Source organism: Ambystoma mexicanum, chromosome 4p (genome assembly GCF_040938575.1).
Source record: "Ambystoma mexicanum isolate Mex_15411 chromosome 4p, UKY_AmexF1_1, whole genome shotgun sequence".
NCBI lineage: Eukaryota > Metazoa > Chordata > Amphibia > Caudata > Ambystomatidae > Ambystoma > Ambystoma mexicanum.
Genome location: NC_090927.1, coordinates 603,949,335 through 603,962,543, shown reverse-complemented (window position 1 = coordinate 603,962,543; position 13,209 = coordinate 603,949,335). Strand labels below are relative to the sequence as shown.

Below are 13,209 nucleotides of genomic sequence, written 5' to 3'. Positions count from 1 at the left end.
TGTTCTGCTGGGGACTTTTTACCCACTCACCCTACCCCCTGACACTCTGTCATGCCATTAATGCATAATGAGAGATTTACAGGTTCCAGTTTTTCTACCTTAGCTGAGACACCAAGGTCCTGATTATATGTTTGTCAGATGTCTTAATTGAAGTATCCATTGAGGTAAATAACGTTACCACATTCCGCATTTCTGGAATTCTGCATGCATTATTTTACCTTTTTTAATTTTTTCCATTTGAGAATGGAAATGTACTGTGTCCCATATCGTATCATACCACTAATGTAAACATTTTTTGAATGCACAACATATTCACCTCTGACCTTTCCGCAATGGTGGTGAGGCGGTGCGCATGAGCGATGCCTCCATAAAAAGACTGTGTGCTTACCTTCAGTACAGGAGAAAAAATATTTAAAAATAGCAAGGGAGTTTTTCAGGACCTGTTAACGTACACCCCTTGGGTGGAGATAACATTTGGAGGTAATTTATGATGTATTCTAATGAAGTGGTAATTACTGCATGCGGCAGCCCTAAGGAAAAAAGAAGCATATGGTTACTGCACCAGTCCCATAATTAGGCTGGTGACAACAACAGGCAGTACTTGTAACAAGATCCTAGGATGGGCGAGGCCAAGCTTTTTTGTAAAAAATGAATGCTGCTTGGAGCCATCCTATGTGAATAAACACCCAATTTGCTTTGGAAAGACTAATTGGAGCCTCAAACTCAATATGGCATGAATTTCTGCTCTTGCCTCTCTACATTGTTTCTGGACTGAACTAGCTTTGAAGTAACAGATTGACATGAAACCTTTGAATGTGCATTCCATGCAAGATAAACATCCGATGACACTGAAGTATCCCATGTTTAAGAGTAAGATTATCAGTATGGTTCTACGGTGGGTTTTATTGCTAAAGTAAAAACAAAAGATACACTAATAGGCCTTATCCGATACACTGTGGGTTTGCACCCTTCTTGTTTGATCAATCACAATACTGAGGTGGTATCTGAAGGGCTCTGATGCACTTGATGTTTTGTTGGATGTTTTGTTCTTAAATCCCCCTAGTTCATTTTGGGAAATGTTTTCTGTGTCCAGGATGGTCCAGCCCACTTCTTTTCTTTCTATGTAGTCCCTATTTTTAATGTGTCTGTTTTGTGATTGTAGTCGTTCATGGAAGAAATGACCAGAAAACAGCCAGATGTTGACAAACTCACCAAGACATACAAGAGGAAAGCGGCTGACCAGGGACCAGTGCACTCTAATATCCCTGTCCCAGACAAACGGAGGGCAGCCCGTAAGTCACAAGTCATTATACAAGCTTTTCCACAATGTGGGCCTGCAGTGAACATTGCAGCTTCTGCAGGTGGTCTCAATATAATGTCATTGCATTTGATGACTTGCACTGAGAGGATTATCCTGTACAGTGTAAATTGCCTTTGATCATATTTGAAATCCCATCTGAAATCTTAGTGCATGTATTGATCGCCTGGCCAATGCATATAATGTGAATATTAATGGCCAGGGTCTACCACATTGTATTGTTATGTGTCTGTTTTTTTATAAAGAAAAACACCAACATCTATTGATGCATGCAGGAACTCAGCCTTCAATGTCTGATTTAGATCTTATTGGTGTGTTCTGCTCTTCTGTAACATGTTATTCAAGCTGAAAGTGAAGTGTAGTTTTTTGCTGTCTATCTTTGATCTGTTATTTTATTTCATTTAGTCCTTCTATGACCGTTACACTCAACAGTCACAGTTGCTTTCTGAGGCTGAATATGTATGTTTATTGCAGGAATTTCCAGTTCAAATCTAATTCATAACCTCCAAAGGATTTGATCAGAAGTTGAAATTTGTGGAAAGCTTTAAAGCTTTCATATGAGGAACTTTCTATGAAGCAAATATCTTCATGGCATGAGTCACAGTACAATCAGAGGTCTTTCATTCACAAAGTCAATATAATAGACTGGGTGTGGTCTAAGGATTGATGCCAAAGCACCAGCTTCTTCTGGTATAGCTTACAGTGAAATCCAATATTGCACTGTATTAAGATGAATTTCTAGAATCTGGCCAGGTGGATAGATTTTAGGAGGCCACCCTAGTTATAGTGAACAGGGGAATTCTGAGAGGTTAGCCAAAACCCAATCAAGGTAGCAGAAGAGAGCAGTCAAGGATATTCTCAGGAGAGTGTGAGTGGGATCAGGGTCCACAATGAGTCCACACAGTGACGCACACAATAATTCTATTCAGACAGTCAAGTACAAACATACTATATGTATTCTATGCCCAAAACACACACTAGGAAATGAAATAAGCAGGTGGTATTACACAATACTCAATTATAAACATATGTACAGTCACCTTTAGCTTCTTAGAAATGCATTCAATGACTTATTCAACAAAAAGAAAATAAGTAGGTATGCAGTAGAATGGAACCAAGTCACAAGAAATGTTCCCTAACTGTATGAATCCAATCCCTATGAGTGGGGCCTTGTGCCCAAAAGTCTTCTTTGGAAAAGGGTTTGATGTAGGAAGAGGTCTTGTGTTGGTGAAATATTCCAGAAGATATTTACCAAAGTTACTGGTAGGTAAAATGATATTCCTATCTTTCAGACACAGTGGCTTTTGAACACGATGATCAAAATGTGATGGAATAGAATAACCAAAGTTAATTCTAAGGTTTATTCTAAGGCGAACAGGGGTTGGGGGGCGACGAATGCGTTGCAATAACTTGTCCTCCTGACTCTGATTTTCACAGATGATTAAATGGGTTGGCTGGGGGTAGCTGGAGATAGGTTTTCCCACCATTGGTTCCAGTGAGGGCTGCAAGTGAGGGATCCTTCTGGTCGGTTCCAGGAGCAGAGTGCAACCCTTGGTGAGAAAGAAATGCAGACGACACTGATGCAGACCTCTTCAGGACACTTCACCAGAAGGGGGAAGATAAGTTCCTAAAACGGCCACTACACACAGGTGACAGCAGGTGTCTTTCCAGTCGTGGTTGAAAAAGACCTTCCAGAGGAGGATTCCTTGAAGCTGGGAGGCTGAAATTTGTCAGGAAGGCCAGATACACCAAAAGCTGGTGTGAGGGATCAGAAATTAAAGCTGGACAAAAAGTGGTCATGTTTTGGTTATAGACTTTTATTCAACTTAAATGGGTTGGGGAAATGCCTCTCTGACCCTATTCTAAAGGGGAGTTTCCCTACCTAAAAACCAAAAACTAAGAATCTGTCTGTGTCAGGATACAAGCAATCAAAAACCGTCCTTGTGTCCAAACATTCTATCCTGACCCTCACACTATAAACAAACTAATAGAGTGAGAAGGGAAATGGTATTGGGAAAAAGTGTTTATAAATGAAAACTAGAATGGCTCCAACGTAAATGTTCTCCAAGATGAAAAAGACCTTGCATCCAGAGGGTGATTCGCTTCCCCTGGATTCCTCAATGGGATGGCAATGACTCTTGATCTAACAGTTCATTGTGTCTTTCCTTGTCCCACAACAATCATGTTAGGTAAAAAGTTCTGTAGTGATCTTTCTTTAACACAAGTTCCTTTGTTTGTATAACAAACACTGTTCTTCTTTAACACTTCTTAAAGTTTTGCAATTTGCCTGCTATACTCCCTTCCCAGGACTCTTTATACACTTCCAGCTGCCTGGTGTATTCTCCTGCCATGACCTCTCTTGTACTTCCAACTGCCTGGTATACTCCCCTAACAGGTCTTCTTTTCTAGTTTCAACTGCCCGGTGTATTTCACTTGCCAGGACTTCTCTCTTGCGGTACTGTTCCTCTTTATATCCAAAACTGCATATACCATTCTTGATGAAGTGCATATACCATTCTTCCATGAAGTGCATGGAAAAGAAGGAATGCATGGAACTGATTGAACAGATGGAGTGCATAGAAATAAGCAAGCTCTTGCGACGGATGGAATGCATGGAACAGATAGAGGGCATAGAATGGACATTGTGCAAGAATGGTTGGAGTGCATGGAACGGTTGGAGTGCATGGAACGGTTGGAGTGCATGGAACGCTTGAAGTGCATGGAATGGTTGGAGTACATGGATTGCATGGAGTAGTCACTGCGGATGGCACGGACTCAACGGATGGAGCTGAACAGACGAAGCCGACTGAACAGACTGAGTGAATAAAACAGATAGAATAAATGGTTCATAATGTGCGCTCGATCTCAAGCACCTACTGTAATCCACCATATCACATCACCATGCTTACTCTCTTCTATACACCACCACTCAACTAAAACACAGCGATACTATGACACATTCGGTATAGCTGTTCTCATACCAACACCTGCCACAAACTCCCCATCATCCTAACTAAACACAGCTGGCTACACACCCGCCAGCCTAAGCGTTCTCCTCAGGCCTAAGGCACCCAGAATCAGTCTAGGTATCACCCTACCTGAACGAACACATACTCCTGATCTCCCAACCACCACACCTACCGCTAAGAAGCAGCTATCATACGAGTGCCACACCTGCTGCACACATATCCAGTGCTCACACGCACCTTATGACTGTCTCTCTCTCTCTACTGACTTGAACTACGGTTCCCGAGGGCGTTAAACCTACCAGCGCCTTGAGGTCATACCAATGGTACATAAGGCGCTATATAAATGCAAAGTAACATAACGTGTAACATTCAGTGTATCTGTCTGTTTCAATGTTCGTTCAAGCTTTTCTCCACACTTGCATTTCATGCACTCATGTTATTGGGGTTTGGGTCTGCACTCTGCCTTTTTTACTTTCGAACAATGTTCTTATTGTTTCTGTCTGGGCAATCTCATAATGTCCAACTTTGGGCTGCTCAGACCTCTCTCTGGCTTCCCTCATTCTCCGCTCCTGGAAGCCTGCTTCCCTTCAGGTCCCGGGAAGGATTATGCAGCCTCTTCAAACTGAATAGAGCCCAGGAAATCTCTTGTGGCTCCTGGCATCTCCACGACACGTCCTGCTCACGCAACATGTGTCTCCTTCTCTGCTGGCGAGCTCCACTGCTCTGCCACACCGGCTTGTGTCTCCAGCATTCACACACCTCTGGGGAAGATGCAACGTCTTCTCCTGAACCATTTCTCATGGTGTGGTTGCCATTTTTAATGTCCTGCTGTGACAATGTGAATGCATGTTATAGGGTTGCAGTGGCCGAGGTATAAATCCAGGAAGTCCTACATGTATGGACTTTCCTCTAATGTTTTCTGTCTCTGCTTGTGGTTGCCAGGAGACGGGGAACGAGGCGGAGAGCAAGGAGAGCCGTTACAGCTGGGCTTACTGAGAAGGGGAAGAAAGCGGAGTTTTCGCAGTTAAAAAAAGTTGCGCGGTTGCCTGAAATTAAGTTGGTGGTTTGTTTAAGTTCAAGCGATCGTTGTCGCTTATTACTGAAAGGAGGCCGTAGCCCCTGAACTGTGCGGAGAGGCGAGCGATCGTAATCGCTACCGTTTGAAAGCTTCCAGACGCGGCCGGAGTCCGCAAACCGCCGTGAGGCTCCCAAGCGGAGTTGAAGCGGAACGAGCTGTCGGAGGCACAGAAGTAAAAGCCTGTGAGTAGCAGTAGTGTTGGGCTCCGGAAGTGTCTGAATTAATCTACGTGCCCTGAGTGTGACAACGTATAACGTGAATGAGGAAAGAAAGCGTCTACCACACTGTGTGAACACTCATCTACTCGCAGAAGAGGAGCGTTTGCTCAGCCATTAGTCGGCACACAAATTTAGACGTGGGTGACTGTTGAAGACGCCAGAGCCTAAGAGCCGAGTGTTTTCCTATCGTTGAAGAGGCAAATGAATTGTGAAGGAATGGGAGGGGCCAAAGCAACAAGTGGGAACCGACCTGTCCAGAAGGGGAAAATTAAAGAACTTTGGAGGTGAAGGCGACATGAAGAGTATATGGAATAAGTAGAAATTCAGTTTACAGTCATAAGAAAAGGACACCTATTGCTGAAGGGATATATTTCCCAAATTACAAAGTGTTTGAACTTTAATCCTACTGCTCTGAATGTTTCCGCCCTAAAGGGAAACCCCAGAGAGCGAGAAGCTTAAATAAAAGAGCAAGAAAAGGGAAAAGAGAAAGACTGAAGTTCTACTCAAGTTGCCTAAAGAAAAGAAATGTAGAGGGAGAAAGGCACAGGTTTATGAGCATTAAAGAAAGTTAGACTTACCTTGAACATTCCAGTGAATCCACCAAAAAGGCTCATCTTGAAGACGTATCCTTTACCTGAAAAATAAGATAGAAAGGAAAACTGTTAATAAAGAGTTGGGTACTACTTTCAACCCAAACAAACTACTCACTGTCTCAGATATTTATTTACTCTAACAGGTCATACTTTACACCCGCGCATAGGTGTTTTCGATTTATAGTGATTTTTTGAAATGTCACATTTTCAAATGCCTTTTTCTCGACACAAATATGCTAAAAAAAAATATTTGAATGTTTTTTTTAATTTTCTATTTTATTTGGGGGGGTTCCCAAATAAACATTCGGAATTTTTGTTTTCCGCAAATTTGTTTTCGACAAAATGGCATTCAAAAATATGCATTCGACAATTTAACTGGATACCGGTGTTTTCATCAAACAACTAGCACGCAAATTGAGTATGAGCCTCCTGTTGCTTTGCACCAAGTCCTTCATCCTCATCGTCTCAGTACTTAGGTGGTTGCGGGAGTTGGAGTCCATTGGTGTTACTTTATGCACATCATTGGGATAATTTCTCTCAATGATTCCACATGAAAGATCAGTTACACATAAATGAGCATCAGGAGCGAAAAGGGTTTTGTTGGAGTTTTTATTCTTCAAGTCATAGATGGTTTCATTATTTTCCCTACGGGGAGAACCAACACACAGCAATAGGCCATTAGGGTGTTGGGTGTCAGGGGGCTTTCCTCATGGGTAAAGGGGGAATACCGTGCCTCATCCAATGAAGCCATAACCTCTCCTCGGTAGTTGTCTCCTCCCATGTGATCCTCCCTCATATAGCCTCCCCCAGAGTCAGGATCAGGTATAGCCTGAGGGGGATGGGATGGCCTTTTCCTCGCTTTGAAGTTAAGTAAAAAAATGCTTAGCACTCCCACACAGGCCTTTGGCACTTAAGAGTGGAGAAGATGATTACTGCTGCCCTCTCACTCCATTGGCCCCTTTTAACTCGCAGTGAACATAGAAAAGAGGGTATAGAGAGCTGTGAGTGCAAGAGAGGAATGCAGGGCAAGTTGTGCTTCACTGTACAGGATAACTTAAATAGCTAGCTTTGCTACACAAGTGCCCATTTAATTAGCAAACCTACAGAATTGCATAGCAAATTGCTCTGCAACACTGCTTATTTTATGGCTTGCAGTATTACGGTATATGCACCTGCAAGTTTGGTAACAAAAAATGTATAAACCACCACTAATATTCACAGCTAAATAGACATTAACATTGTAACAGTTTCTAAAGTGAGGGAAGAAAGGTTATCACACACAACAAGCCTTATAAGTTTAAAAAGCAGTCAACACTTCTCCTAATGCTTAAGAGGTTCAGCCCTGTCCCATATAGTGTACAGCAGCTTTACAAGAAAGTAATAATAGTCATAAAGGTTTAAGTAAGGCTGCTCAAACACACCTATGGCTCGCTTGGTTCAAGCATAGAAAACGAATGCCTCGAGAGGCAGTCCGAAAGTCAAAGATGACTGCAGCAGTAGGGCAACATTAGTATTATAAGATAAGTATTTAAAGTCAAGGTTCCTGTAAGGAAAGGGGCAGACTGCCAGTCTTTAATCTCTAAGTGTACCCAAGAAAGAATGATTATGCCCAAGAACCACCACCTAAGTCAAGGAAAGGACAGCTGCAGGTGGACTTTACAGTCTCATGCTTTTCAATGCAGATTAGTGGACTTAAGGACACAAAGAACCCAGTTCCCTTGACACTGAATAGAAAAACAAACACCAACACAAGACAGAGTAACATTGGGGACAGCTGGACTCACCAGTGGACTCTGCAGCAGCAGGCTTCTAGTGGTGGGTTTGAGGTGTCCTCTGTGGGTTGGATCAGGACTTCAAACTGGATGGTCCCATTATACCAATGGAGGGGGGCACTTTTTGCAGGTCTCCTCATTTAAGATGAAGGCAGAGCTTCTCTATTCAGTGGTTGGCTGAGACAATGCTGGTCGCAGCAGTCTGCCTGCATACCTCTGATGGTCCTTCTACACTGTATGTATATCCAGTGGTCTATGTTAGAACAGAATTCCATTTCTGGCGGCTATGCTGTCAGACTTTAAAGGACCCCCTCAACTGTATGCTTTTCCTGTAGAACAATATAGACTATCCCTAGGACAAAGGGTCTTTCTTAAGAACCCCATTTTGAACACAGGGTGATTCCATCAGCCCACATTTGTGTTGGTGAGTAGACCTGTGGCATCTGTAAGTTAGTTTTGCGTCCACCAGAGGTGCAACCGCTGTTAATGCATTAGTAGCCCAATGTATCAGTATTGTAGCTTTTGGGAGTACTAATGCCTTTCTAAGGCCCACCCAGAGCCAAATAGTGTCATGTCATCCCTTTGTCTTTGGGTGATGGTCTAAAATAGCTGATGTGATAACATGGGCTTACTCTGAGCCCAGGCCTGCACCCACAAGTGTGGTGTAAACTGGCCTTACCTTGTTCCCAGTCCCAGATAAGCCCAATACCAATCTTTTGTCGGTGGGCCTGACTTTTCTGCAGTATTTCATGCCATCCAAATCCTTTGTGGCCTGCATCGCGCCTGATTGGAGGGATGGGCTTAGGCCAGCGCGTAAGTGGAATGTGCATATCATGGGGAGGCCCTGCCAATTTCGCAGATTTACCTGAACAGCTGGAGGGTTGCCAGACAGATGGTCTGCTGCTTATGACGACCAGGTCTGGCTATAATGACTGGGTCCTTTGCACCAGTTCCTTATTTTGACTGATGTATGCGCTCCCTAGGCTGTTTCCCTTTCTCCTGCCAGTCCACTTTGGTGGCTGGACTGGCAGTCCTGTGCTGAGACCATTCCTAATAAGTGAGGCAAAGCTACAAGACCACTTAGAGCAACATGGCCTGAGGGGGATGTCTCCTTCCTCACTTTAAAGCTAAGCAGGGTTTGTTTCGGTTACCGCATGGATGGGAGACAGTTCACAGTCTGGTGTTGTGTGTTTTCTTCGTTTTAAATACCTCGTAACACACTAAGAAAACATATGGCATCCGCTTCTGATTTTTTCCAACCATGCTAATTTCAGTCCTTGAAAGTATTGCACTCAGAGACCATTTGTTTTGCCTTTTGCTGAAATGCATTCTGGTATTTGTAGTCAGCCAGTCAAGGGGTTGGGGGTGATGCTATTTTGTCCAATGCTATTTGTCTTGCATACTTTCTTCTAAGGGGAAGCTCAAATGAACTACATTTGTATATTTCACTTCAAGATATATATTTACTTACTGTGCATATATTAATGGGTGGCAGCTTTTGTTTTTCGCTATGGGTGCAGAAAGTACCTGGGCATATGTTATTCATGCAGCCGGTAATTTTTTTCCTGTTTCCGTGCTGCTTAATTATGATTAGTTGGGGTTGTGCGATGTATCACAACAGTCACCAAGAGACCGGCCATAAAACAAGGGGGTTGGAGCACACTGCTTAACCAAAGTGTATGATCCATGGCAAATAATTTAATCTCACTGCGCATTGCCTAAAAACAAGGCCTGCAATCTTGTATACATAACAATACCACTGTCAAAACAGGACAAAATCAGTTTGTGATTGATGAACATCTTTGAGCAATGGGTTGCACGCATTGCCAAAGGCGATGGCTAGTGGTTTGGTAGTGTTCGGCCGTGCCCACCAGCCAGGAGGAAGAACTAACATGGGGCAGATTAATGGACAGCAGATAATCGAAAGGAGGGGCTTTAGCAATGAAACGGCTAGGAAAACGAGAAGGGGATCAGAAAAGGGTTCCCTAGAAACAAGAACATCCTGGCACAGCGAGTAGCCAGAGAAAGTTGGGGTATTGAGCAACAGAAGTGGGTCCCAGACCAAAAAAGGAACGGCATACCACACACAGCGTGTACACCAGCTTTATTTGACCAGTCCTTGGTGGGGACTTGCTGGCCTAACCTGAGGCACGACTTCCTCCTTCCCATTGTTGCCTAATCCAAAATAAAGAAAACCCATGGTTAAGAGAATCAGAAGAAACCCCAAGGAGAAACTCCAAGAAACACACCAGAATGCAAGAAAAATAAGCGTGAAGGTATCTACCCAAAGACTGTATGTAACTTAGATACTCCCAGGGAAACTTCTGAGATTTGCGAGACTTTGGTCATACAGAGGACTTATTTATGGGTAGGTTGGAATCACACTGGAAAATTAGAGGAGCAGTAATTGAATTAAAGCTGAAAGTAATGCATGCCCTACTGCGCCCACAATATGAAATGTGGGTGCTGTTGTGCTTCTAGGGCAATGATAGGGATGAAGAATCACGTTTATGTGCAGAGCATGTGTTTAATTACTTCCTGATCTTTTCCAGGAAAAGGTCATTCCACTCCTGGCATGTACCCCACAGGATCACAAGCACAGATTGAAACTAAGGATCCTCGAGTGAATATGCTGGTTGGTAAATGGCAGCAAGTCTGGCTCCTAGCTTTGGAGAGAAGAAGACACCTCAACGATGCACTGGATCGATTAGAAGAGGTACTGTAGGAAGTTGTGATTATCTTGTATGCATGATTTCTTAGAATGTTGCCTGTGGGTACATTCCTCGCGCTACATCTGCAATTCAACCTCTATAAAACTTAATTTGGTGTGATAACTTTACTTGGGGCAATATGACATTGACATGGATAGTACAAATTGTCCCCAAAGTGATCCTAAGTCTTCATTATTATTTAAGTGTGCTATTTGCATCTAATCTTGTGAGAACACTAAAAACTCAAATGTGTTCTGAATTTGTAGGGATGCCAGGTGGTGTTGCTTTAAATGTGAAACTAAATCATCTATTTCACTGCATTACTGTGTGCTGTGGCATCAAGTTATTCATTTAGTTTTGGTGTTGTGTAAGGGGCCACATGCAGAGAGCACCACTTCGGTGCTCTGCTTGCTGGTGGCCAGAGGTGGAACATGGTAGTTTACCCAAGGAGGATGCTTTATCAGCATTAGTGCAAGTGCAAATGCCTTTACCCCCATACTCCCACCAGTGCCAGAGGGGAAATTGTGCTGCCTGGCATGAGATAGTAAGGAGAGCTTCATTAGGTATTCGGGAGAAAAAAAGGAATATTTAGAGGTCACTGAAAGTACCACTAAAACCTGGAGAAATTTTAGTGATGACAGATATAATTGTCACCACAACAAAGATACTCAAAATATACAGTTTCCTTGCTTCCTTAAACTCCAGCTCACCCCAATTGATGATCTCAGCTCAATTTGCACTTTGTGGAGCCTGCATTACTGTGTCCCTGATAACATTCCATTTGCTGCCCGAATCCAGTGGTATCAGGGTTGATAGCGCTTTCCCTCTGCATAAATCTTTGCATGGATCCACTTCAGATACATCTCTGATCTTTTGCAGCCCTTTATTTTTACATTAAAAGGAGAGTGTGTGGATGTTTATCTTGTACAACCTTTTTTACCTGATCCTCTGCCCCGCTTTACAGAACCTTATGCCCAAGCCCCAAGTTTAGGCTTTTATGCATTTCTTTTGCATGGGCCTGGAATGTTCTACCAGCCCCTCCGAGCCAAACAGGGTAATATCTGGTTTGTCACCTTCTAAAATCACATCTCTTCTTTGATTAAGTACCCTCTTTCTGCCAATGGTCATGCTGAATGACACCAAAAGATTATTAGTTTGCTTCCTGGACTGCGACGTAAAGAGTCTCATTTATTTGTTCATTCATTCATTCACCTTGGCCGGTGATTGTGAAATGTGCTGTACTCACAAAGTGTGGTTATGTAACGTGCTTCTGAATAGAGGAAGATGATTTACATTTATTTGTTATTTTGTGTTCTGTATTGCACCGCTAGTACACAATCTACTTTAGAGTGTGTAGTGTAGGATGTTTTAATCTGGCGAAATCTAGCTCAGGGAATTTTCCACCCCAAATCAGGAAGGCACCATTTTTATTTACAAGGCACTTTTTTAATGAATTAGGGACAAGCCAGTTTAACAGTGCTGCTTCCATACAATCCACTTCCCCCTTTTGGGACAAGAAACACACAGGTCTGCACAGAAAGGGGTAGGGGTGAGGAGGTCTTACCTTATAGAAATGATATTCGGGAAAACAAACTTCAACACTTTACAAATGCTGCGCAGGGCAGCGGATTCCAGACTTGCATACTAGATACATTTCACAAATATAACAATTGTGAGGTAATGTCCATGGGACATAAGGGTATTCATGCCTTTTCTGGTCTATGAGTGCTCTTTTGAATTGGGAGTTTTTTGTGATTTTCTGAGTTTAAAATGATCTGCTTCTAGTTTAAAATTATGGGGTAGGACAATCCCTATCTTTGCTCCAGGCACAGTTATTCTTCTTTTCCCAAATATCTACTATTTGAATGACTATGTGACTAGGTGACTAGTGATGCTGGACATCAGGTCTCTCTTTGGGGTGCACTTGGGGAAATTAATGTGCCCTTTTGAATAAGACATGAAGTAATGAATGGAAAGTCTGTTGTGAAAACATGCACCTGTGATTAACAGTTTTGAAACAATGCTTAGATTTTACTTAATTAAAAAGAAATCTCTATTTCTAGTTGAGGGAATTTGCCAATTTCGATTTTGATGTTTGGAGGAAAAAGTATATGCGGTGGATGAACCACAAGAAGTCGCGTGTAATGGACTTTTTCCGACGAATTGATAAAGACCAGGATGGAAAGATAACACGACAGGAATTCATTGAAGGAATTCTTTCTTCAAGTGAGTATATTGCTATAATTGTTGCATTTTTGTAACCCACCAAATTACAGGACCTCTAATTGTATGTTAGGTGTTCCAGACCACTTTGCCTAGTTCCTATCATGCTGTATGTGAATCTGAAATGGTTACCAAGTGATTTTGTCACTCTTATCGCTGAGTATTCTACACTCTGTTGTTAACTATTTTGCAAGTGAATGCATTCCTTACAGAATTATTTGGTGTAAGAGTAAAATAACGTATTTGAAAAGACATGGATGTTGTACCAAGGGAAACTGTTGCAAACAGAGCAAATGTATGTGTGACTATTTGTGTTGGTACCATGAA

At 42.5% G+C, this 13,209-nt stretch overlaps 1 protein-coding gene across 19 annotated transcripts in view; it reads left to right on the top strand.

Moving 5' to 3' along the window:
- DST (dystonin) overlaps window positions 1-13,209 on the top strand; it is a 2,190,048-nt gene that overhangs the window by 2,147,335 nt on the left and 29,504 nt on the right. For all 19 annotated transcript variants that reach the window (XM_069606170.1, XM_069606155.1, XM_069606164.1 and 16 more), the window contains 3 exons: window positions 1,163-1,292; window positions 10,501-10,664; window positions 12,723-12,885. In XM_069606170.1, coding sequence (XP_069462271.1) covers window positions 1,163-1,292; window positions 10,501-10,664; window positions 12,723-12,885 — 457 coding nt within the window. The remainder of the gene's footprint in view (window positions 1-1,162; window positions 1,293-10,500; window positions 10,665-12,722; window positions 12,886-13,209) is intronic.